We start from the raw sequence: 27,237 nt of genomic DNA on the forward strand, positions 1-27,237 counted from the left end.
TTCACAGTACCCCTGTAGAGTGGCCCTCTTTTTTTTTTTTTTCCTTGTTCTCTATTCCAGTTACAAGATTATACAGCCTTTTAGATTTGCTTTAGCTTCCTTTATAGGCTCTAATACAACCTGACAACGTGAGAATTGTGTAAAGTCCCCCTTCTCTCATAGTTTGCCGCCTTTGACATTCGGTGCATTTATACCCTCCAGCTCATTTTTCCAGAACAAAGAAGGGGTCAAGTTTTTCTGCCAGCCACATTCTTTGCATCTCACTTGTGAACAAGAGCAAATGTGATAATTGCTCCAGCATGGATGAAGAAGAAAGTCAGGAAGCACAGTGAACAGCAATGTGACTCAGGAAAACCCAGGCTAACCTGTGCCAGAGTACAGAGGCAGACCAGCCCTCCTGTAAATTATTCACTCTTGGTACAATGAAGTTTCTCTCAAGTGTACAACAAGGATGAGGCAAGTGTTGTACTTGTAAGGGTTTCCACACAGAAATTTCCCACTTCCCTCAGCAATTCATTTTATTCCCTCCCTGCCACCTTAATTTCCTGCAGTATCACTGATTAGAAAAGTAGAAGCAAAAGTCTTGGTAAAGCCCCAAGGAAGAGAATTCGTAGCTGGTAAGGCACTTCAACACAAACCAGCCAACTCTGACCTTACAGAAGCCTTTCACCCAGCTTAAGGGACCAGCAAAGTTGGCATGAAGTTAGAAAGCACTTTCCAGCTTTGTTTAGCTAAGAAGGCAAGCCTTCTAAACTCAATCCTTCAGTCTCCACCACAGCCCATTTAACCCACACCACTGCATCTGGGCAGAGCAGGTCACTGCAACCAGGACACTCAAAGCAGGGTGAGAGGGAAGGAGGCCACTCGATTACCCCTCAAATGCTGAGCTGAATCTCCATATCTTAAGCCCAAAAATTCACACTTCTGGAATCCAAATTCCTCAAAGACCCAGGCAGTCTTAAAAACCACACCTATTTTTTAAAATATTATAGAGATCCATGTTCACCAATCAGACACATTCTTGCCAAAATGCCATTTATTGCAGTATACCCTTACATGGCATACAGATAACCGAATGTTGCATCTTCTGTTAGAATTCATCTCATTTGTACCACTTAAATAACACAGAATGTCATGTTTGTTTCACAAACTGTCAGTTAAGACTACCAAAATATACAGTTTTTTTTCCTTTCCCCCTAACAAGGTTGTGAGGTACAACTGAAGTTTACTACTTTATCTTCCTGTGCTTTACAAGAACCTTTCCATAGACAGACCTATCAAACAACATTTCTACATTCCTATACAAAGCAAAGAATTACAGCTGAAATTAACACCATCTGGTCATTGCATTTAACCTATAAAAATTCATTCAGTAAAAAAGAAAAAAAAAGAAAAAAAAAGAAGAAACAACCAAAAACAAAACAAAAACCAAAATAACAACAACCAAAAAAAAAAAAAAAAGAAAAAGAAAAGAAAATACATAATGGTTGTTGCAGCTTTACTTAAAAACAGCCAGCTACACATATGCACAAGTTCTCTGTGCATAGAGAAGAGTTTGGAATCAAGAAGTTTTGGGTTCTTTTCTTGAGTTTGCAGAGAAGGCACCAATTTTAGCTGCATAGCAGCTCAGGAGTGTTTTATACTTCATTTAAATTACACAGGTTTTTGACTGTTAATGTGCAACATTTATACCAACTGTTGCAGTATTCTCCAATATTCTCCGATCATTCCCTCTGGCTCAACAGTACAAATATTTACATCAGTTGTAAACACTCCTCCACCCACCCCATACCTTCTGCACTGAGTGATGAGGAACGGAACTGGCAAGAAGCTACCCAAAGGCAGAGCAGAAGTAAGGCTTTGTACAGAACACCACACTTGTCTTCTCACTCGGCTTGAGATACTCTGGAGAGCTCCAGGCCCTCAGTGAGGCCTCAGTGCCTGGCATCTGGCACACACTGACCACACACAGCTTCAGGCACCCGGACTTTTCTTAGGAAGCATTTTTTGGCCTTTACTAGTCTGACATCCCTGGAGCTGCTTCTCTCCAAAGTGCAGGAACAGCTTCTGAAGAGCTGTTCCGGGGCAGCGAGAGTCAAGCACACAAACTGTTGTGTCTGTTTAAGGCTATCTACACTCAGCCTTCCCCAGACTCATTTCAGAGGCTTCTCTACTCCTCAGCTGCAAAGTCATGGCGTGCTGCTTTCTACCTCCCACCCCTGTGTGCCAAGGCATTCTGTGGCACAGATGGCAGACCAAGTTCTCAAACAACCACTGTGAACATGTGTGTAGAGGAAGGTGGTGCAACACGCCATCGGTCACCTGCCGACTGCACGGCAGCGCGGGGTAAGATCACCAACAGCACGACAGCCCAGCCTTGGTTCAGCACCTAACAAAGGGAATGTCTGAGATGAGACTGCTTAGAAAAATCTACTTACCTAAGTCTTGAAAGAGCAAGAGGGTAGTGGGACAGTCCAACACTATTGGTAAAATTAAGTCTCTACGTAGTTTTGGGGTCTTTGGGGTTTGTTTTTTTGCTAATCTATGTACCAACTGCTTAGGAGCTGGTTCTGAGTATGGGATAATGCTTCCAAAGTATAAGTTATTTTAAACCATGTGACAGTCATTTGTTTACTCTGCCCCTCACACCAACTTTCACTAGAAATCATGTTCAGTTTGATGTTTAATAGGCATTAAGTGCTCCAAATACAGCGGCCATAAAGAGCTAGAGCATTGCAGCATACCAAATGTCTGCACAGCACAGACATTTGTTACACTCAAAACACATCTATGAGTTAAATAGGAAGGATCCCTGCTATACAGAATTTGAGCACTGATAATTGTTTATTCTTGCTAGCCCTTTCCCTAAATATCAATAGTTCTATACACACAGTGCTCCCTTGTCTTCTCCCCACCGCCTGCTCCAGCAGTCTCTAGATAAACCAAAGTGAGTTTAGGAACTTGCAGTCCCAATTCTGTTTAAAAAAAAAAAAAATCGTGCAGGAAAGCGGGGAATGTTCAATGACTCCAGATCTACTTTGTAGTTATAAGATTTCCAATGGCAAAGTGGTACGGGCAGATAACCCAATGATCGTATGGCTTAAATTTAATGCAAAGCACACTAGGAGGTCCACGTGCAGGGAGAGAAGAATCCAAGAAAGATGGATTAAGAAGTGTCCTGAAGGTCAGTGTTTATGCATAGAATTCTTCTTGTTTGTGTGGTTTTTGGTATCCTCCGTTCGACTGTTTTGGTTCATCCAGTGAATAGCTGCCTTCGTCTTTTTTCTTCATTCTGTACAGCATAAATGCAACTAGAAACACTGCAAACACCAAGCCTACTAGTCCTCCAGCAATAACACCTAGAAGGGGAGAAAAAGACAAATTACTCCAGATGCCACATCAGATAATGCTACTATGATTTTAAGCTCCAGATTGTTCCAAAAATTAATTTGTCCTACTGCCCCCTCCCAGTCACCCTGCCATTACCAATCACCTACTTATCTACTAGCCAATCCTAGGGACAGATCTCCCACCAGGCCACACTACAAAGCACACAAGGCTCTGGTGTTCAACCCTAGTAATTTGATCCAGACAGCAACAGAGCAATTTAACTGTAATTTTTGAGAGGAGTGAAGGAATAGGTTTAAACATAAAGTTGCAGATAAAGCAGCCCCTGCTGGCTGGCATTAGCAGACAATATTTACCCTTGCTATGGTTTTGAGAACACAGAATTGTGAATCACCACCCTCATTTCAGAGGTCTAACATAAAGGGTTGGCTTCAGAGATGCCAACAGAGATGTACTTGCAGAACTGCAGCTTCTGCTGCCTGGAGACTCCTATAGCAATCTGCTTTTACCAATTAGAAATCCAGAATATCTGGTACCTCCAAGAACTTCTTTTCTGTCCATAATTCCTGAGGCTCCTGCTGCTTTGGCATTCCTCCCAGAGTCAGCCAGTACTTCTGAGTTCTGAGTGGGAACCAAATCCTCATCTTTAGTCAAGATGAAGTCTCCCTGTTGGGACATAAAAGGAAGGTTATTCATGTTTCTCACCGTGTCTGTTACTGGAGACTTTCCACAGCTTTGTTTTTTCTCATCTAAAACCCTCCACCAATACAACCTATTATATCAATCATTGTTTTTGAGAAATTACCATTCTTTCCTGCCAAAACAACTGATTGCATACTATTAAAGCCATCTCCCCAGAAAGGGTGTCAAAACTGTTAGTCCTTACTGGGTCTCCAGAGCCATCTTCAGAAATCTCCTCTTGTGTAGGAACAACATCCTTTGGAGCTGTCGTCGTGGGGATGGCAGTGATGTCTCCCTCATGATGGACAGTAGAGTGGGGCTCAGGGACATTTTTAGTGTCTGGTACATGAGAGCTGGGGATTTTAGGTTCGAGCTCATGGACTGCATCTGAGGCTTCTGAAGGAGTTACATGAACCACTGAAGTAAAGTGAGTAGTGGGGCTTCTCACTGTTGTTGTGACCACATCACTTGTTGGTTTCCCATCAGGTGAGCCCAGGACAGCTACTTCATCCTTCACAGCTACAACTGGTTCCTCTGTCACTAGATTACTAGTTGCAGAAGGAGATACTGCTTCCTTTTCAGTTCGGCTCTCAATCCCGGGAAACAGCTGCTCGTTGAAGTCCACTGGTGTTGCCAGTACTGAGGAATTAGTTGGTTCTCCTAGGATTCTCCAGGTGTGAGACTGGTCAGTCAGAGGACCTGAAAAACCAAAAAAAGTATTATTCTTGCCCAGTTTAGAGAGACCTATTAATAGTATCTTCAGGACACCACTCTAAGGAGGATGCCTAACCTGCAGAGCCAATGTTCATAATAACAGCAGTTCAGTTTGTAATTCCTCATTCTTTTCTGTGGAATAAGGAAGGGACAGACCAACAAGCTATCAGCAATACTTTGTTAGTCATCTGCTTCTCCCCAAAGCAAAGTGCCAGTCTGTTTGCGGTGACAAGGGGGAAGTCTGCTTTCAGTACAGTGGTTCCTCAGGGTGGTTAGCTGACTTTTTTCACATTAATATTTTTGCTTGATCCAGAGCAGTCACACCTTTAGTCACTAGCACATTTGGCACCAATTTCAGGGTGTTATTCCTGCAGAATTTAATCTGAAATACAAGCCTGTGGCTGGAAGGAAGCAGAAGGATACCATGGTTCAGCTTTCGATAGCTTGCTCTTTTCTAGTAGCATCTCCTCAACTTCAGCACTGAACACCAAAGATCTCTCTCATGCAGTTTAGCAATCATTTTAATAGACTTTTTCCCCACCCTAAACCCCCTTCATTCTGCTTATAAAAAATTATGGCCCATGGGAACATGCACATCTGATGACAGATAAAATTTTCCTCTTGATGTATGTTGGCAAGTTGGGGTTTACACACCCTCAAATGGTATCTCCTAGCAGCTCATAAAGGCCCTTCTTATGGTCTCTTTTCCCCATGAGTAAAGAATCACTCGAGTTTCATAACATTCTTCACACAACATCTCACATTAGCAGTCACTCAGAGTCTACCTACTTCTGCTCCCTTTCAAGTCTCCTACAACTTGTTTTCTGCTAATTTTTAGTATCTCAAGCAATATAAGATTAATAGATTAGGCTCTTTCTCTGTTCTCAGCTCTCATATTCTGGGGCAGGGTTGTGTGTGTGTGATTCCTCCCTCCACCCCCCTCCACTTGGTTATTCATCAAGATCTCAATTGCCACATTCTAGAAGGATCAAGCACTAACAGTACAAGTGCTAATAACTCACCTGCACCTGAACCTGAGAATGCATCATCTTCATCACCAGATGAATCAAGGTCCTCAGGAGGAAGATTCAGATTTGTAGTTTGCTTTAAAGAGAAGGAGAAAAAAGGAGTGTCAGTGATGAGATTAAAGTTATCATGTTGTTTGCACCAAGTCCTCTAAGGGCTCCTGGAGGTTACACAAACTTTCTTTGTTCAGATTGCATTTTTTCATCTTCCTTCATTCCAGCTCCCTTCCCAAAAAGAGTAGTTCTGGTTACTCTGTTTGGTGCTAAAAAGGTCAGCCTTGCTGTCTGTCTCCTTTCTCTGCACTGCTTCCAGGCTACACTTGCTTTGGGAAAGAAGAATGCAAGGAATCCATTCAGAGCTGCATCCTGGTAGTGACACTCAGTCCTTACACAACATAACCAGTCTGTGTCAAGTGCTGACTGCTCGTGTCTTCCCTATCTACCAACCACTTCACCTGCAAGTTACTGCAGAACCAGAAAGGAAGGGGAGACAAAGTAGTTTGCCTTCTCTCCCTTTCTGAGCCCCTCAAACACTGTTCACAGATCTGAAACTACAACATCTAACTGGAAGTAGAATGAGAGCCCCGTTTTATAAGTGTGGGCGCTCAAACTAAGTCCAGGTGCCAGCCTTCCCTGTAGGAAAACACAGCCCTGAGCTTTCCCCATTTATGCTCCAAGGAGTACACTAACCAGCAAAAAGTTTGGTTGCTGAAACAAGAGGCCAAACTCCTGTTCTATGGCACTTGTTTGTCATTGCACACAATGCTCAAAGCTGCTCAGGATCTCTAAAGAAGACAATGCTATTTTAATGTTTGCTAATTACTTCAGAGTGATTATTTCATGAATCTTGTTAGCTTGTCCTGTATACGCTTACTGTTCCTATCAGCACAACATGCCTGACTCTCAGCTCGTCACTAGCCCCCAGGTTTATTTCTGTAGGGCTACCATTACCTACCAAGTCATTCACCCTTCTCAGATTTCAAACCAAAGCCCTATAAGTCACCTTTCCTGAATTTTATCTTTTCCTATCCAACCACACTCCCTGTTTCCCAAATTTTGACTTCTATCCCATCCTCAAGATGTCTTTGTCACCCCTTTCCAGTGCTGTCCCATCTTCAAGTTTAGATGTTGCATTGCATCATCCAAGCTGTGGGATCCCTGGCATTCCAAGGAGCGGGAAATCTTATTTTATTATGCAAAAAAGAACATGCATTCTTCACAGCTTTGCAACCAGGCCCATGGTATTTCTCTAGCTTGCATTAACACGGTTTCACTTAAAAATGAATATAACACTCATCTTCATTCCAAGAAGTTAGCCAGCACTAGTATGTACTGTCAAAGCAATCCAGCTCTCTGTTGTCACCTTATTATCTACAATGGATGTGTTTATTGGCCTTATCTCCTTTTCATTCTTTTTATGACACCAGGTTTACCCAGTTTTCCCTTCTATCCTTAATATCTTATCCATTCCCCACATTTCCATGGAACAACTAGTTTCCAAGGCGGTTGACTAGCCCATTTGATTTGACCTCTCTGAAGACAAGTATCCAAGTTGCCACCAACCCAATCAGGTCCAAGATCTTACCCCTTCTAGGCAATCATTGTAGTTAGATGACTTTTTTTTTCTTTAATAACAAGAAAGTAGGAACAAAATCCTCTCATTAAACTTTTTAGCACTTTCCTTCCCTACTGAAAATAAACCCCCAAAACACTATTCCTGAAGCTTCTGCAAGCATAAATCTAGAGTAAATTGCCCTTCGATCTCTTGCTTAACTGCCTGTCATGAGGTAATTTGGAATTTTAGATTTGTCCCTGCTTGTTTGCACTGTGCTTTTGCAGTCTTCCACAGAAAGTAGGTCAGATAAGTACTTCCCCTATGTTTTCCTTCTCGTGTCGAAGGGTGGTGACTCACACAAGCTGATCTCACTACACTTCAAATATTAAAGAGTACAAACTGTTGGTGCATAAAGAATAAAGAAATAACTGCCAGGCTTCCCAAACTCGTCTCCCTCGCCCTTTCCAGTACGTTCGGAAGCTAAGTCAGGCTGCAGGAATTGCACCATTTTTGTTGATGGGGGTTGGGGACCGTTCTTCTCCCTCACTTCTTGCACGAGCAGAGGCAAGCACAACCCTTTGTTCTTCCACTCAGCCTGTTTGAGTGAAAAAGGGGGACACATTGCAAAAGGGGAAAAGGCGGGGGGGTGTGCATTCTCCTCCCAGTGAGAAGACTCTACATTGAAGCAGCTAGAAAATAATCTCTCCAGCTTTTCATTGAAGAAAGGGACTGCCAATACAGTTTATGTCACCATACACCTTTCTCTAGGATAGAGACTAACTTCCCCCCAGATCTGAATCTCCAGGGGTAGCTCATACCAGATTTCAAAGGACACCTGGTGAGGTTGATGGTCTGCAGACCTTAACAAACCCTCCTGAAAGGATCACAGACTGTCAATAAATGAAATAGGAACTCTTGATCTTGACTATTGAGCCTGCATCCCTTGCCCTTGTGGGGCTAACAGGCAAGGCAGTTTGTTAGTCATGCCATGCTTCCTTTCTTGTTATCAAGCATGTCCAGCCACCCTACCCTTACACTTCCCATCACACCTGAGCTCTAAGCCTCTTCCCAGGCTGCTGCACATTCTGCTTCTCCATAACCTTTGTTATGTACTTGTTTGAACCCTAGTTTGATTTCTGTATCTGAGCAGGGATAGCAAGGTCCTCCTCAAAAGGGGAAAGCCCAGTGCAGCCCAGTTAAACCAATGGAGACCACGGTGTTCCAGTGTAGAGGTGTCCAGCTGCTGCTCAGCACTCACCCTACAAACACAAAGGTAGACTCAGACCAGTTCCTGTCCCCTGAGGTTGGCTTCTACACTTAAGAGAATAATAGAAAATATGCATCAGGATTAATAAAGTCTGCTTTCCACAGTTTTATATGAGAACTTAGTGAAGTTCCACTACGTGTGTCCTTCTACTTAGCTGTGTCTCGTTGTCTCTTGTCCCAAGCTGCTCCTCTGTTGTTGTGGTATCTCCCCTTGACCAGGCAGTTTAAGGCTTGGGAACTGAGAGGGACTTTATTCGTCTCAAACACTCAAGGGACAGTATAAGATTATGCACATGTGGATAGCAGTTAGAATACCCACAAGGTGATGTAACTTCATGAGATCATCTAGTTTCATGACAGATTAGTATTAAGGAACATTTGCCTAATTTATGTAACTGTATGGTTATATAAAGACTACATTTTTTGCTCCATAGATTACACATTCAATGGGCATAAGAGGCAGTAACCTCTCCTTATGGCACCACAAAATACAAGTACTGCAGAAAGGTCATGCTTCTATAATGATCTGCTGCTGAAGGATTTCAGACACAGCAAGGTTAACATAAAACGCTCAGGACAGCATTGGAAGGGATTTGAACTAATTTGGGTTTGCATCAGGAAGATAGACTGTGCTGTTCAAACAACAAACACCTCATGGTCAAGGTTTTTCCATGACCTTTTACTGCAGCTGAGTTACACCAATGGGAAAGGTTTTGATTAGCCAAGAGGATTAGGGGCACAGAATCCAGGTTGAGTCACCAGGTTGTGCTATCATACAAAAGAGCTGAAAATAAATTCCAGCTTAAAGCAAGTTTACTCTACCAACAACTTTGCATTGCTCTAGCTCAAAATTTTATTATCAGATTAATATAACCAAACATGGACATGCTTTTAGAAATTACTTCCATCATCATCCAGTTTGTTTATTAGCCCACCAAGACTATTTGTGGACCATTCACACAGTAATTGATGAGAGAGATGTTGGATAAATACACCTAAGTTCAGGCAGTGGATTCTTTGAAGGACCTCTGGTGGTATCTCGTATTCTAGTCAAAAAACTTTAAATTCTTACAGTGCACCTATAACACGTTGCTTTTTTACCCAGCTCATATGTTTTTGTTGAGGGTTTTTTCAGCCATTGAGACAACTGGTTAGAAATACTTGCCCAGTCCTTTTGACTTGCTGTTACTGAATTCAGTTGCATGTGAGGGGTAAAATTTTTAACGATATTTTTGATATGTGTTAACCAGTAGAAGACCCCCTTCCCCAAGGATCAAAGCAGCCTGTTTAGGGGAAACCCTGGGGTGACTGGTAGCTTCTGCTCTTGCTGAGCGCTGTATTGTTGCAGAACAATAGTTATTCAGTTCTGCTGGGACAACCAGAAAGCTGCTTAGTGGCATCTTCAATTTAATCAACAATAGGCCAGGCTTTCACAACTCATTAGCAATATTATTGGCTCCAGAAGTCTGACATACTCTAGATTTTTTTTTTTTTAAGCATCATTTTTAACTATTCTTCAGTCTTCATCTTGGTCACAGTCAGTGAGTCAGTGAGTCTTTCTGTGTTTATTCCATCAGCTGTCACAGAGCTCCCTCCTGCTACAGCACAGATCTGAAGTACTCCCATGATGAAGGGGAGATTTATAGTTTATTAGCTGAATCTTGCCCTGCCCAAACTAGGAACCACATTTATTTAATTTGATATATGCAAAAGGAAACAGTTTTTCTCAAATTGCTCTTTGAGGTAAGCAAAAACACTGGCTTTGCCACAAGCTGCTACAAGCCCTAAACTAGATTAAGGATGATTTGTATCCCACTTTTATTAATCCTAGTTAGTGATCAGCAGTGTCAAAAACACTTGAAATCCTCCATTATCTGAATAAAGCTGTTAAATTTGCACATTTGTTTCTCCTAATAAATCCTCCTCACTCAGCTGAAAAGGAAGGAGCTGAGCTCTCCCACCTCAAACACCTCCTTAAGCATTCTGTGAGATTATTCCAACTTTATGGAAGGCAAAACCAATGGTTTGGTCTTGTTTAAGAGGCATATAAGAGCAACTCAAGCGTTTGCTCTGTAATTTGGCTACCAAATAGGACACTAGACCAAGTAGAAAAATACATTCACAAGGATTCGAACAGCTCTAAAATAAACAGAAAGGTTTGTCTTTCCTGTATATTGAAGAGCAGAGCTAGTCCCAGTAACAGAAATGCTTTCTGAGCCTGAAGAGCTTCTAACCTCAAAATAATATTGATATTAGTGTGGGGGGAGGGAAAGATAAAACCCCCTTCTGAAGGAAACTTTAGCTTTGTTAGACCTTGTATTCTGCAGTTAATAGTCCATATATGATTAACTCCAATCTCAGATGTCTATGTTCTGAAGACAGCTTATTGGTTAAGGGAATTAAAAACAAAAACCCACTATCACCAAAAAAAACCAAACAAACAAACAAACAAAAAAAAAATCACCAGCAGTACCCTCACCTATCCTCCTTCTCCTGCAGATATACAGACTGCAGCATTGAGACAGTCAGCCATAAATTCTGGAGTAGCTGAAAGAGAACTGATTTTACAAATGGTGAGTCAAAAGTGAAGCTTGCATGTAAGTCTGCTTCATCAGAAGTCAGCAGCAGTGGGGCACCATCTCACCTAAATTCTCTTCCATTGTTTCTCCTGCTGCTCAAAATAAACCCCAGTGCTGCTTGGTGGCCCTGCAGGTTAATGGAGCAGCTCTCTTCCTAGAAGAGCCAAAGATGCAGACTGACAGTGCAAGGCCAAAGTGCAGAAAGACAGCTACAAACCACCCCACAAATAGCCCATGGGCTGGACAGCCTAGATTTAAGCAGCATTTTTATCCCCTGGCTAGTGTTCCAGTCAAGGCTGTTCAAAGCATTACAAACCCCCCTGCCCATGGTATTAGAGCTAGATGATCTTTATGGTCCCTTCCAACCTAAACCCTTCTATGATTCTATGAACTATCTGCCCTCCCTGTTTCAGATGGTGTTGTTCCCCCATGCCCTCAACAAGCTTTTGATGCATATCAGCCAGCTTCAGCATGCCCACCACTCCATCCACCAGTTTGTGTCACCTGAAGGAAGGCTGGTTAGTGGCTCACAGGGTGCTCTTTCCAAAGGGAAGCAAGTGGAAAGTAAAGGATGCTCTTTTGCTCAGCAAGGCAAGCACCATTTTAGCAGCTAGAGGTAAGCAATCCAATTAATCTGGCTGTTTGTCTATCAGATCATTATTAGTAGAAAGAAATCTGGAAAATCTTACTAGCCTTCTCTTACTGGCCAGTAAGATCTGGCATTCTTTCTGGCCTTCTCCTGCATTTTTGGCTGGTGACTTGAGAAGGGAACTATCTTTGAGGGAAAGGTCTTAGCTGCAACAGCAGTTGCTTTTGTTTGAAACATGAACTCTGATCATCACAACAGAAGTTTCCTCTTGGCACTCAGCTCTCAAGGCAGCAAAACACCTTCCAACACCTACTCAAAATAGGATGAGGGTTCTTAGGATCTATATGAGCTGAACAAAACAGACTATAGACTGCCCACTGTCCACTAGGCTTTGATCCTCCTTTTCTATCAAGCTGTAGGAGCATACTCTGATCTTCGTACAAGATGCAGTGGCCAAGGAAGAGCATCCAGCTCCTCCACACCCACATCAACCACAGTCCCAATGTTTCTAGAGACTCCACACTATTGCCCAACCAGCATTACATTTTCTCCTTACTGCGACAGGGCAATTTTTTTAATTAAGTAAGGCTAAAACACAGCAATCAACATGCCAAGAGCAAAAATAAACCAGCCTATCACCATCAGGTTGAGTTCCACACTCTGCAGTGGGGCTCTTTAAATTCCCACCTCCCATAAGAGCATGTCACTTCATGCTTCCTGGACCATTCCCTGCATATCTGTTTGTGCACTCTCATAGTGAACCAGATCAGGGAACTGGTCTGGCTAAACAAAAAGAAAAGAGGATAAAATATCATGCAAAGAATTTTCCAGCAGGACCAGTTCCCCAGTCCTACTCAGTGCATGAATGCACAAGTGTTTGTGTTGGCACAGGGCAGAGCATGGCAGCCAGGGGTGCTGAAGCATTCATACAGATTTACAGTCTGGGTTCTGGGATGCTGACACACATTCCCCTGCCCGCCATGCATTATGGAAATGCACAGAACCAGGCTGCAGGCAACACGCAAATCAGTGGCTGACTCAAAGGGCCACACAGGTTCATACAAAAATGAGCAAGGAGAGGGACTGTAGGGAGAGTTCTCTTATGCAGTGTTTGCTCACAATGGATAATGTTTGTTCCCAAGTCTGACGACAGTGCTTTTAAGTCCTCCCCGACCTCATGTACACAGTAGCAAAGGCTAGATAGATGCCTTGCTCAAAATGGGAGCAGTTCTGCTTTTGCCCTGGGTCACCTGAACTTTACAGGAGGTGCAGCGGAATTGCTGTTTAATCCTAGACAAAGAATACATTGCACATCCTTTAGAAGAGATGGCTGAGCAAACCTGGAGTAGCTGGAGTCCAAGAGGGCTATGGACTCCACAGCCAGAGGAGCTCATGGCCATGTAACACAAGCAGTGACAGCAGGCCAGCTGTGCGTGCCTGGGAGTGCACTGAGCACTGGGTCAGTTCTCACGCAGAAGAGATGAGCTGCCTCTCAGCCAGCTCCACTAGAAGCGTGGTCAGTCCTCCAGCAATACAGAGAAGCGAGTTACAGCCTGTGCTCCTGGTTTTGCACCTGGACAATATATCAAACAAGTAAGTTACTACACGCTGCTTCCACTCACACCAACCTGTTCCTTCCAGCCAAGCAATGTAGCCCAGGCCAGAGACTGAATCTCATCGACAGGTCAACACATCCACAGAGGTGGCACACAACAGTCACACAACTTAATTGTCTATCAGTGGCAGGCTGTCACAACGTGGCCAGAAGTGGGGTCCCTTTTGTCTCCCATGTTCAAGGCAGTCTGGGCTTTGAAGATGCAGTCTAATGAGAAAGCTCATTTCCCTACAGCTAATCTCATGAGAAGCAGCCAGTTCAGTTTTATGTTATAAACCACTTTTCTTTAAAGATCCTTCCCTGCAGCTCTTTAACATACTTGATAGTTCAGGTATTCATTTCTTGAGCTAGCACAAGAAAGCCACAGCCAGTGTATAAGCTCAAAGGGTTGTGCAAAGTAGGTGCAGCCCAGGAAGGCCATACAGCTAACAGCTCCAGTTCATCCCAGGGAATTAATTTCAATCTACTTTAGTTGGCTTGAGAGATGAGCAGTGAGCTGCCTAAGTCAAGACCAGACAAACCTCGCTTGTCTTAAAACCCTTTGACTTAGTCACTAGCACTTTTTAGTTCCTAGTATAGCAAAATGCAGAGAAGATCCATTCTTACAGCAACAGCTACTTCATCTGCTTGTTTAGAAAGGAACGGACCAAAAATTGCTTGGTTTCAGCTAAGGCTAGAGGAGGGCCACCCATCTCTGAAATCCTGACAAAGTAAGGCTAAAAGAGGGGAGTATGCTGGAGATGAGAAAATCTTTATTAAATGAAAACCTATCCAGCAAAGGACTCCAGCAGCCCAAGACTCACTACCCATATGTACTTGTAACTACAACACAGATAAACATGACCCTCTTGACAGGAAAAGAAACTAAAAGTGACATAATCTAAGGTCCCTGCTGTCTCTTCCTCCCATATCCATGCAGCCCCTGCTGTAGAGTTCAGGCAGGTGAGGATGAGCAATTCACCTCACACAAAACAGCAGCAGCTAGAGCCACTTTAAAGTAGATACTGGACTTTGTAGCATTGCCCAACATATATAAACATAACATCCTTAGCCAATTATTTCCAAAAAGCTGACCTCTGTTGGGTGCAGATTCCTTTCTTTGCCCTATCTCTTGACACCCACTTACCCTGTTTTATGGGATCAGCACCGAGGACTGTCATTGGAGTTAAACTTCCTACAGAACCACTGAGAGCTCCTGGCAAGTGCAGCAGCGGGCCTCAGACTGCCTGACTGCTCCTGGACAGCATGCGTGGTCTAGAGAAGCCAGCCTCCTCTCCCCAGAAACCCCCCAGCTCCTGGGGAAGCAGACCAGTTACAGCCCTGAGACTGCTGAACGTAGTCCAAGGCTGGGTTTGAGGGAATAGCTGCAAGGGTCTCCATTTGTTCCATTTGAGACTATCTTCTCCCAGCAGACCTGTCAGCTCAAACTGGTCAGCATGTGGCCATAGGCCTTGTGCCAGGATGCCGAGAGCCTCAGCCCTGCACACTCCTCCTGCCGAGGCCATTGCTGCAGAACAGAGCACAAGCCTGCAGCACACCAGCATCGGGATGTGGCAGGGGCAGCTCAGGGACCTCAGTCCCACAGGTGCACAACTTGCTCTTATCATCATCAGCCGTCCAGCTCAGGAGGTCCCAGCTCAGAAATCAGAAGCCTCTATAGGAAATCATTTCTATAGAACATGTTCTATGGCATCTCAAGTCTTCAAATTAGGCTGGTGCATCTCACTGTGCATCTCTGATGTCTCTTGGCAGCACCAGGAAAACACACGTGCCTCTGGTCCTAGGGAAGCCTGATTCCTGGAGACAAATGCCATGCAACTTGGCTGGTGGAACTACTACCCATTTCAAATGAGATCCACACCACTACTACAAGTAGCACAAGTGCTCTGATCTGAGCAGATATGGTTACAGAAGTCAAAAACCTCACTATGCTACACAGTATTCTGGGGGGAAAGAAGCTTTTCTGCCTCATCTGAGGAAGGGAAGCCAACATGCAGCCACAAACAATTATCAGACAAGAGTAAATGCAAAAACTTTTGGCATCCAGACACACAGCTAGGAGAAGATCCATGTTCGTATCTCAATCCCAGAAGTTTCCCTCTTCTTCTCCTTGAACTCCAGCAATGCAGGTTATGTCAGGGAGCCAGGAGACAAAGCTCTAATATCTTCTTGAAGGATCACCAAAGCATTTTCACTCCTTTAGTGATACATACGTGTTTCTAATTTGAGCAAATTGCTTGCAGTGCTTCACCAAGGAAATCCAAGTTTCAGATAAAAATCCCTGGTGTATCAAACTGAGTTTCTACTTAGGGCAGTTCCTAGAACCAAGGATGTTGTTTAAACCTCTGCAGAAAGATAAACTCGCAACCCTGGAGTACTAAAAGGTCTCGGCTAAAGCGCTTGGTAAACTAAAATGAGACTACTTAAACCTACAAACATTTAGCCTTACAACAACAAAAAAGCTGACAAGGTGTTCTGATTAGTTATGTAGAGTTACAGTGGAACTACCCAGACCTAATGTTTTGCAAGATATATCCTGCAGCAACCGGATATACAAAAGATAACAAAAATTACTGTCTATTTGCTTACACTTCAGTGACAAAAAGACCTATCAGCTGCAAGGCCTGCTGCTATCAAACTGTGCTTTAGCTTCCCAGCTGATCTGCTCACAGTTTACCTTACAGAACATACATCAAGGCCTTCGTATCAGGACAACAGCCTGAGACTCAACAATCCAAGACAAGTCCCTCTTGATTGCTTTTTTAAATTCCACATTTTCTTCAGAGGGATGCACAATGAAGTCTCCAATGCTTGTGAAATTATTTTTTGGTAACAATCTGTATCTTCCACACACACATCCCAGACATATATTCCCTCCAAATGCTGTATTTTGTTATTAAACTCACACTCAAACTTCTCAGTTACAGCATCACCACCAGGCCTTTCAAGCCCACCCCCCACTGAAGAACTCATGGATCAGGGAACTGGAAGCACCCAGAAAGAGCTGCCTGGCTTGAACAAATACCATGTCAGTCTCTGTCTCACACATGCACAGTAGATGGCAAGACAAGTGACATCCCACAGCCTGATCCCTTGGTGCTGTTAGTTGCCAGCCTGCTACAGAAGACCTTGACTATTTGCAAGGGAGCTGCAGAACCAAGTGAGACTTGGGCAGCAAAAGTCAGCCAAGAGTCAGCATTCAGCAGCTCCCTTCTGATCCAGTCATGCTCTGTGTAGCTCAGCTCTTAACAGTTTTAAGAAATTCTGTTCTTGCACAGCAGGACTCACACCAGTCAGCCACCAGTCTGTTAGGAAGGAACTAGAGAGTCTCAATCTACAGCCAGCATCTGGACTCACAAAACCCATGCAAGAAGCGGCTTTAAATTTTGGGTTTGGTCCAGTGCAAGGCAGTTCCTGCACCTTGGCAGGTCTTACATTAACACAGAAGGGACTCAATGATCCTTGTGGGTCTCTTTCAACTCAGTATCTTCTGTGAGTCTAGGTATACTTTTGTATTTGCTTCTACAGCTCACCATTTCCAGTTTCAAGTAAACCAGCATAGATGTGACGAAATCAAGTCTCTCCCAACATTACGAGGCATGCTGCCACATCTGTTTTATCCACAGGATCTTACAGTGTTGACTAAGCCTAGATTGTTTATAATGCAGAAGTCATCCCTGCTAACAGATTCAGTTACACCAGCATGACTAAGGCATTTGCAAAAGGACTGAAACATCTCCACCAAATGATGGAGCCACATCTCAGGTCAGGAATACCCTGTTCCCCCATCTGAAGTGTCTTCTCAAAGAGGCACTTTCAGGATCACCCCCTCCTTCCACATAGCAGCTCCTGAAAAAAAGCTGCATGCAAATGTATTGGGTGCTACAAGTCTCCTTGGAATAAGGAGCAGTAGGTCAGATGGTCTTTGGGCACAGGCTGGACCACATTTCACTGAATTAGTCTAAGGTTGAACACAGTTCAGACTGCATGAACTCCCTTTGAGAAATATACCTGCTCACAACCACTGGAGAACACAGCAAGTGATCTACCCATATAAAATGGTGAAAATCAAGTTCCCAGTGCCTCTTCCTAAGACACTAATGGTCTCTGTGTTCAGGTTTACAAAAGCATTGGTAATCCTACACATAGTACAAAGTTCTGACAGCAGTTGTCCTGTTTACAGTTAAATTATGCAACACCTCAGTGAGATTATGGAAGCTGACTGGTGTACTTCCATGCTGAGTCATGAGGGTGTTGGAGTATAATTTCAACACTGAAGCATCGAATGAAATCCTCCCACCAGAAAGTCTTAAAAAACCTGCTGCTGCAATTGTGCTCCAGTCACCTATTGTTCCACTGATTTCATTTATGAACATTAGGTATTTCTTGACCAAACATCTACTGGATTAAACTAACTCTGACCTAGTCACCCAGTTACACTATTTCATACCACATCTGTATAGCAGAGCCCTGAATAAGGGGCTGCTATGAAGGCAAGATAAATCAGAGTTTCCCTTTGATCTCAGCTGTAACCCAAGTTTCACTGTAACAGATCAGCTACCTCATGCCTTCATTTTGGGTGTACAGCCTGTTCACCTGTCTTCCCTATAGCCTTGTTTCAGAGCAGTCACCAAATCAGTTGGGGAGGTTTGAGTTTAGTGGGAAATGCTACCATATTTGTGCAATCTTGATGCCCTCATGCCTCATATGAGCAACTGTTCAGACTTGAGCTGTAATTTGGACACCCCTGTGTTTCACACATCTATGCTGTGAAGAGACAAGACATCACTAATGCCACCTCTGACAGACTGTTGGCATTAAGACAAGTCAATAAAACAGTACTAAAGTTGCAAGGCAAGGTAAAGTACTTTACTACCAAGTTACTCCTAGCACAACACATCCCATAGCTCAGACCAGTTTCTGTCAAGGAGTACTGTTGGGATAGCTATGTAACAACAGACTGAGCTTCTAAGAATCTGTTCAAACATTACTAAGTTAAAGATATTTCATATATGAATAAACTTCTGGGTCTACTCACTGACTACCAACTCCAACCAGCACAATATCCCTCTAAATAAAGCAGGGCATAAAAAGATGAAGGACCACTTACAGACCAAGTCTAAAAGCACATCTGAATCACCAGCACGTACCAGCACCATCACCACCACACTGAATGCTTTGCTGTCCCAGGTGTGTAGTATTCACCTCACAACCCTCAGCTGATGGATTGTGAAGGATTTCTCGTACAACTGTAGTTGCTCATCTCTCTGAAGCATCCAAAACAGGTTCAGTTTTCAACAAGAGAGTTGTGATCTCTTATTATGAACTTTCACTTTCTTTTACTGGATACTGCAGTTTTCACAACTTCATAATATTCTGGGCCTGCTGCCAGAGACCCACTGGCTACATCCATACTAGTAAATTAAATAACATCAGAGAACGTCCCCAGGCACTGGAACACAATCTACACCATCAAATTATTAGAATGATTTCTGGCACAGTTTTGAGCCTTGTCAACTGGTATGCCCCCAAATAATGCACAGGAAGGTTCCCCACAGGCAGTTTCATGTGCAGGGGGACTGTTTCAGAATAGGCCAGAAAAGTAGATTTTCTACACAGTTGGGACTCCAGCATTTCAACTGGCCACAGGACACCTTGTGTTCAATGTGTTTTACTGTACTGGGTTTGCACAGCAAGATTTTGGTAGCAGGAGGACTACAGGGGCGGTTTCCCTAAGAACTGCTAGAACGTCCCCCATGTCTGACAGAGCCAATCCCAGTCGGCTCCAAGACAGACCCACTGCTGGCCAAGGCTCAGCCCATCGGCGATGGTCGTAAGTGCCTCTGGGATAATAGAGTTGAGAAGGGGAAAGAAGTTATTGCACAGGAGCAATCGCAGCCAGAGAAGAGAGGAGTGAGAACATGTGAGAGCAACAACCCTGTAGACCCCAAGGTCAATGCAGGAGGGGCAGGAGGAGCTCCAGGTGCCGGAGCAGAGATTCCCCTGCAGCCCCTGGTGCAGACCACAGTGAAGCAGCTGTGTCCCTGCAGCCCATGAAGGTTGATGGGGGAGCAGAGATCCACCTGTAGCCCAGGGAGTGCCCCACACTGGAGCAGACGGATGCCTGCAGGAGTCTGTGAACCCATGGGAAGCCCCCACTGGAGCAGGCTCCTGGCAGGGACTTGTGGCCCTGTGGAGAGAGGAGCTCACATTGGAGCAGGTTTGCTGGCAGGAGTTGTGACCCTGTGAGGGATCCACCTTGGAGCAGCCTGTTCCCATGGATGGCACCTCATGGGAGAGACCCACACTGAAGCAGTCAACGAAGAACTGCAGCCCATGGGAAAGACTCACATTAGAGAAGTTCACAGAGGACTCTTTCCTGTGGGAGGGACTCTACGCTGGGGCAGAGGAACAGTGTGAGGGGTCCTCCCCTGAAGAGGAATGGGCAGCTGAGACATATGATGAACTGACAGCAATCCCCATTCCCTGTCCCCTTGCACCACTGGGGGAGAAAAGTTAGAGAATTGGGAATACAGCTAAGCCCAAGAAGGATAGAAGAGTAGGAGGGAAAGGTGTTTTTAACATTTGGGTTTACTGCTCATTATCCTACTCTGAAATTTCCCTAAGTTGAGTCTGTTTTGCCCATGACAGTCACTAGTGAGTGATCTCTGCCTGCCCTTATCTCAATCCACAAGCCTTTTGTTATATTTTCTCTCCCCTGCCCAGCTGAGGAGGGCAGTGACAGAGCAGCTTTGGTGAGCAGCTGGCATCCAGTCAGGGTCAACCCACCATATTTGCTTACTAGATTCAGTGAAGGAGGTTTGATGAATCTTTTTAACCCCTTTTGGCTGCATGCTAGGTGGGGGGAGGGGATATTGAGCATTTAGTACTTTTCAGCTACTAGAGTAATAACTTCTAATTATTCATAATTGCATCTTCCAACTTCTGTAGAAAGGAGTTCACCAGTGTCTCACAGCTCAGTGCAACTACAGATGCAGGCTGTGGAATTTTGTGCAGGTTAAACACGCTCCAGAGCGGAGTCGATGGTGCTGGAGGATTAAGCCAGCAGCTTTCCTCTGCGAGGCCATGAGTCAGTCGATGTGAGCACACGATAGCAGTGCACTCCTTTGCCACTGCCCAGACATGCCAGAGTCAGCCTCTTTTGTTAGGTGCTTTGTTCACTGATGGGAAAGTAGTCACGATCTAGATGATTCCTCCGTTAGGACAGAAAGAGATTTAGAAGTCAAAGCTGTCTAGCTGCAGGCTGTAGGCAAGTTTCGATGCAAGCCTCACTACCACTTTTCCACTGCACGTAGGTGCCACTTACACGCTGTAAGTCAGTGAGGTGGACAAATCTCATTTGTCCATCAAATCTGCTGGTGTGAGAGTCTCTATTACAGTTTCATAAGCACAGACCACAGCAGGTGAGTGAAAAATATCACATATACTAGCGTTTGTGTCAGATATGAATTCAAGGAAGCTTTGTGGTTCCTTTACTCCTCTTACCCCTCAACTTCTTGACTGAAGAAAGCCTGGGCTCTAACCCTAAAGATCCCTATTAGCTGGTCAGTGAGATAACAGGTTATCCTTCTGCAGAGATGCTTTAACCAGAGACTGATGTTTTGGTAGATCAACAGACTGCTCTAAGCTCCTGTGGTTGTGCAGAGCACAGGCATCAAATCTCCCTGATCGTCATCCTGGGGTCAGGGCACACACCCTCCAAATTTTGCTGTGAGCTGGATAACAAATAGCACAACAGGTATAGATATCTCTCTATATAAATATATACATAACTATATTTGTATTTCTCCATTCTACTGGTCTCAGAGCATACAATAAGGCAGCATAGGATTCTGTTCTGAGACAGGAAAAAGCCAGGTAGGCTCTTCCTACAGTGCTGTAGGTGCCAGCCCGGTCCCCAGGGACCATACAAAGGCTCCATACCAGCACAGCCATAGCAGCACAGCTGCTATGATACACAGCTTCACAAGAGCCCTCATCTGGAACTTGTTATGTTAATCACCGCTTGCTCTCTAGAAGGCAGACTGGCTCCACTCACCCCTGCCCACCTCTGGCTTCAATCTACAATCTGCTCCTCCAGTAATCCCGAGATGCAAGGGCCTGGACTGAAGTTGCTGACTGGCTCTGACCAGGAGGTGTACAGCCACCAGCATTAGAAACTAATTAGTAAGAGCTTTCCTGTGTAAAGCATAAGACAGCCATGGTCTGCAGTGCTGCCCAGAAAGCATTCTGCACGCTCCCCTTCCAACTGGAATGGAGTTCAAGTTTCCTAAAGTTTAAGAGGCAATAAGCTCCTCATCACGTGGCAGAGGCAGACAAAGAGCAACCCCCATTCTCCAGCTACGGCTTGTGTGCACTCAGGTGACGGAGCCAGAGCACTCTGAGAAGCTGTTGCATGAACTGGCTGTGCTTTGCAGAAGGCTGGCTGACACGAGTGTGTGCCTGGGACTGCCTACAGCCAAAAATCAAGACTGTCAGCCTTTGTTTCCACTACTGACAATTAAGACACTGACATTACTGTACAGATAGTCCAGAAAAGTTACACAGTAGAGCATGAAAAGAACACAGAGCCTCCATGCATGGCAAGACATCCATGAGTATTTTAAGCTGGCTGGCAGGCAGTTCCCTATCTGTTATATCAGTACCCTTGATTTAGTTGGGAGTCATTCTGCAATAGCAATCCTGAAGGCCTTTCACTCATTAGAAAAGTCTGAACACTAAGAGGCAAAATGAGTGGACATGAAAGAGAACCATGTTGCAAAAACGAGGGCTATGGAGAAGATAGTTCTGCCAGAGAGCACAGCAGCAAGACACAGAAGTATAGCAGTAAGAGCTCTTTAACTGATCAATACCCAAAGGGGTTTCAAGATAGAAGTCTAGCAGGGAAAGCCATGACTTACACCACCTCCATGACTCAGTTGTAACTGCAACTCCAGTGACTCAACGGGAAGTTCTACTGCCAACTCCATCCAAATCCCACTAACACATTGATTCCCATCCAGCAAAGCAAGCCCCACTGGTGAGACTGGTCTCAGCAGTGAGATACAACATTACAGTCAAGCATGGCAAGGAGCCCAAGCTAACAGACTCCGTTGGATCCATGCCGGTTCCACAAGACCCAGAACATCGACTACAGCCAAGAACTGCTTGAGAAATGGAGAGGTTGGGAAACCACCACATTAGCAGTTGTTGCCCCACAAGGGTTGCTTGTAGGAGGTCCAAATGTTATCTCACCTTGAGGTGAGGCTTCACAGTACAGTAACTTTTCCACTAGCATCTCCACGGTAGAAAGTGCACTATCCTGGGTTTCTAGCCAGGCCAGATAAGGCTCATTGCTGCGGTACACCAGCAGCCAGCAGAGCAGCAGTTCAAATGAAGGCTCTAACTTAGAGACCTGCTAACAAAACTGACACTCAGCACTCCAAAGGAGACACCACATGCTTTATGCATGGAAGAATATCTTAGCTCAGAAGTAAACTTATAAGAAGTACTTGCACTGTTGGTCAAAACAAGTTCCACATTGTAAGTTCACTGCCTATATCAGGAGTCTAGGAGTAACAAAGGTTTCTCACTTCTAATTCGCAAATAAATAGTGTCTTTAAATAGTGATGCATCCTCAACAGCTCACAACCATCCCTCAAAAACACATCCGCTTATGTTTCCACTCATATATATTCTGCTCACTTCAGAACACTGAGAGAGGACCCAACTATACTCCCCAATTTCTTCCACAGCCTTTAGCAGTGCAAGACTACAGTATTGTTTGGAGGCACTATTCCAGTTGCACTAGAACAGGAAAGAGCTGCTGTTCTAGCTGAAAGCTGATGTTCCCCACTGCTTTGCTAGTTCTCTTGGCACAAACAGCACCTGTCCAGTCTGCTTGTTTGTGGAGAGAGTTACAATGAAAGTTTCACAAATAAAGTCTATCACTTTGAGCTAAATTTCTCTCGGACAAAAGCACTAAAATAAAGGTGTCTATGCTCCCCTTATAGGCAACAAGAGATCTAGTCAACAAAGCCCTGACAAAGCAACTCACCTTGGAATTGAGGTGTAGGAGCTGGTCAGATAATCACTCTCTTTGGCTCCACTGATTACATCACCATGACTCTAATGAGGGCTTAAATACCCAGCACACACAGACACCTACATTTAAGTGCCTTAACATCAGCTGAACACTGTCCCGAGGGAGTAATGCCATTTGCACACAGCGAGTGCATCAATCTCCAGCTGTCCTGGAGTGCTGTATTAGACATCTCCTACTTTTGATTATCTCAGAGCTATTAAGACAAAAATACTAACGCTGCAATGCTGAAGCACTGCAATTTTATAATTGACAGCACCTCCTCAGGAAAGGGGTCCTATCTTCTCTCTGCCAATAAGTTCTCTCCTCCCTGTGGGAGGCCCTACTGAAATCCCAGCTCCCTAGACGCCAGAAACAAGTGTGGAATGTCCCTCTCAGAGGCATTAGTATGATTCTTGGACACAAGAATCACTTTAAGCAAGGTTAGGATGAAATGTTAGTATATAGGCCACCTGGAGACATCTAAGCACTAGGAATGCAAAACACATATTTAAAATGGACCAATTTTGCTGCTAAAACAGCAGCCTACATTTCAGGTTCGTGCAGTAGTTTACTTTTAGAAGGCTTACAGGTTTCTTGCACTTGCTGTGACTTGTCTTGAGTTGTTAGGAGAGGATTGTTTGGTTTCCAGAAGTTTCAGAGTGCTGCCATTAGAAATGTTAGCTCTTCTCACCACTTGAAACTGAGAGAAACCTGGAACAAAGACTACAAATTTGTACCAGAGCCCCCTTACAAGACACAAACCCCAGTCTATTTGTTGCTGCTCTGATCAGAGCTGACCAGATAACAGAGTCACCATTTCACTGTAAAGTGGCCACCAGCAAGCGTTTAGATGAAGAATCTCTGTTTATAGTGCTCAATAAATATTGTGACACCGCTCTGTATGTACTATAGAAGAAAGTGTTTCCTCCTTATTCACTGCCTACATGTTTAATAATTAAGATGGACTACCTAATTTCTTCTAATTAGTTTATATTCAGATAGCAATGACATCACCCTTGGAAAAAGGTTCGGTCTGCTCTGCTAAGCTTATGTCAACCACCAGCATACCAGACAAAACAATCAAACCCCCATTTCCCCTCACGATTGTCCTCCTGTAGTAGGATGTGCATCTTGGCTCAGTTGGCTTGGTGGCAGGGTTATACCATGTAACAGTTTCTCTTTGAGATAATAACTAGGTTAGTCTGTTAAAACGTATCAGCCTTCTTATTTCAAGGAGATCCATGCACCCATCATAACTGAGGGTAATTACTCTCCCACATTGTGTTTTAGGCAATAAAGTGTCATCTTGAAGAAGACCAGGAACCTCCCTAATCATTTCTGCAGGTAAGAGTACTCAGGAAAAAAACAACTATTGTTTGGTCACTTTCTTGTTCCTGTTTATTATTTCTACGACAATATGCATGGACAAGTCAAGTCATGCAGCAAGAGCCAAGAGATGTGTCAGCAGCAGTGGCACCCTCCCCAACGATCAGACCACCAAGAACCTCACACAACCATGGCAGCACCCATAACACTGCAGATTCAAAGGATTGTGTAGGGTCACTCTGCTTCTGTGCCCAAAACAAGAGGTTTTCAGCCACTTGATGCAAAAGTATAATTATTCCAGATGGGTGGGAAAGGCAGCTTAGTCCATGTCCCTGACATTTCAACATGGGGAAAAAAGCCACATGATCACCAGAAGGGAAAAAACCTCAGTGCTGAGTCACCACAGAGAGCCCCGAGGACTTCTGCTCCTCCATGTGCTCACCCCAGAAACCCCTTGATCGCAGTGTCACCCAGGCCCAAGTGTCTCTGACACACAGGAAAACTCCAGACAAGCATTAACTTCATGACCTTATCATTCCTAGTAAGGAGTATTTATCACAGAGGGGATTTTATCCAAATGCACTAAAGAGACTAAATTAACTGCAGCTTTTCCACTTTATTCAGAAGCTGTGAGCAGAGCCCTCTCCCCATGGAACAGTGCTGACTATGCTCACATGTTTGTCATTTTTAGCCATGTCATAACGACTCACTGCCATGTGGACCAGAAGGGTACATGCCCATAACTACATGTTGGGTTCACAAACAGTACAGTGAAACTGGAGGTATTTCGGGCAGCTTAGATCCCCCTGTGCATTTCGTTCTGCCAGATATGGATCTGACTGCTGCTGCAATTCATCCCCAGACAAGTTTCAAATCAATTACTCCATTTAAGAAAAAAAAACAAAACGGCCAGTTTTGACTCTGATGTACCAGCCTGCTCACACTTTTTCCTCCTATTCCATCCAAAGGAGAAGACTCCACAACCGGTGCACACTCAGGTCTGGCGGGGCATTCATGGGAAACGGGGAGCTACTTCAGGAGAAAGGGATGGGATTGAGCCTTTGTGTCCATCAAGGGGCAGCCACAATGCCTCCTGCCCCGCACCCGCTGACCCTACAGACCTGGAGCACCGAGCACAGCATTTCACAGCGCGGTGGTGCCAGGTTTCCGCGGAAAGCCGCTCGCAGGCGAGGCTGGAGCAAGAGCAGAGCCATCCCCTGTCCGTGGATGACACCTGGCGGCTGCTGCTGCGGGACCAGCGCTCCCCACGGCTCAAGGCTCGCCCGGGCCCCCAGAGCTGCTCCCGGGACACCAGGGCCGGGACGGCACAGGCCTCGCTGCCGCGGGGTTACCGAGCTCCGGGGAGCAGGGCTGGCTCCGAGCCCGGCACTGGGACCTTTGTTTGAGTGGGCAGAAATTAACGACCCCGGGCGTACCCTCCACTGGGACGGGGCTCCCGGGCACAAAGGCGGTCGGGAGCCGCCGGCCCGCGCTCCCCTGGGCTGTGCTGGGGCAGGGTAGAAGCGCCCCCAGCGCTTTAGGAACCACCCGTGACTTCGGCCACGGCCGAACCACAAAGGGCCACATGTCCACGCTCACCCGGACCCGTCTCTCGCCGCCTCCGGGGCGCAACACGCCGGAGGGACGGCGGGAGCATCCTGCTCACCCCCGGCCCCTCCAGGGGCGCCCCGAGGGGTCCCCGGTCCCGGTGAGGGGAGCCGGGCAGAGCCGCCCGCCCGGCCCGCGGCGCCCCGGGGCGGAGCCGCCGGCAGGTCAGGAGCCGCCGCGGCGGGTCTGGTTTGAATTAAGGCTGCCGGGGCAGCCGGGCTGGAGCCCGCCGCCAGCACAAAGGCCACCGCAGCCCTCCATGCCGGGATGGGCTGGCCACCGCTCCGCTCCCCTGCGAGAACCCGTCGGAAGGGGGGAGCCGGGCGGTCCCCCCAGCCCCGCGAAGCCCGACCCGGCCCCCCTTGCCCTGCCGCCCCGGCCCCGGCCCCGCACGCCGCCCGGGCCCCGCCGCCCCACGTGCTCCGCTCCGCTCGGCTCACCGGGACAGCAGCCTGGAAGCAAAGGGCCACCAGCCACACGGACACCACGTTTATCATCCTTCCTCCTCGCTGGGCCTCGGGAGCTCGCAGCCTGCCCGTGCTTCCCGCCGTCTCCGTTCCTTGCCCCGCTCCTCTTAGGATTGTTTTAAGTAGCTGTGGCTTTGCTCCCTTTCCTGGTTTCTCTTTTTTTTTCTTTTTTTTTTTTTTTCCCTTTCTTTTCTCCCTTCGCACGCCACGGAACCAGCCTCCCAGCAGCGTTCTGCGACGACGAGGAGTTGAACCCTGTCTTTTAATGAACCCACTGCAACAACCTTCACCTTACGGCCACCCCCCAGCCGGCCCCGCCTCCGCCCCGCTCCCCTCCCCTCGGCTCTGCTGGGTCGGCTCAGCCCGGCTCCTCGGCCCCA

General features: G+C 45.6%; 1 protein-coding gene across 1 annotated transcript; it reads right to left on the reverse strand.

The window, feature by feature from the left end:
- Positions 1-1,018: 1,018 nt before the first annotated feature.
- On the reverse strand, positions 1,019-27,154 carry SDC1 (syndecan 1). Its single transcript, XM_051810685.1, has 5 exons — positions 26,831-27,154; positions 5,766-5,847; positions 4,235-4,728; positions 3,885-4,014; positions 1,019-3,359 (listed from the first exon to the last, which is right to left on the reverse strand). The coding sequence occupies exons 1-5, from the start codon at positions 26,885-26,887 to the stop codon at positions 3,193-3,195; spliced, it is 930 nt and encodes a 309-aa protein (XP_051666645.1). The 5' UTR covers positions 26,888-27,154; the 3' UTR covers positions 1,019-3,192.
- Positions 27,155-27,237: the final 83 nt, after the last annotated feature.

The sequence above is a fragment of the Manacus candei genome, unplaced genomic scaffold (genome assembly GCF_025592945.1).
Source record: "Manacus candei isolate 608988 ecotype Guabito, Panama unplaced genomic scaffold, ASM2559294v1 h1tg000007l, whole genome shotgun sequence".
Lineage (NCBI taxonomy): Eukaryota > Metazoa > Chordata > Aves > Passeriformes > Pipridae > Manacus > Manacus candei.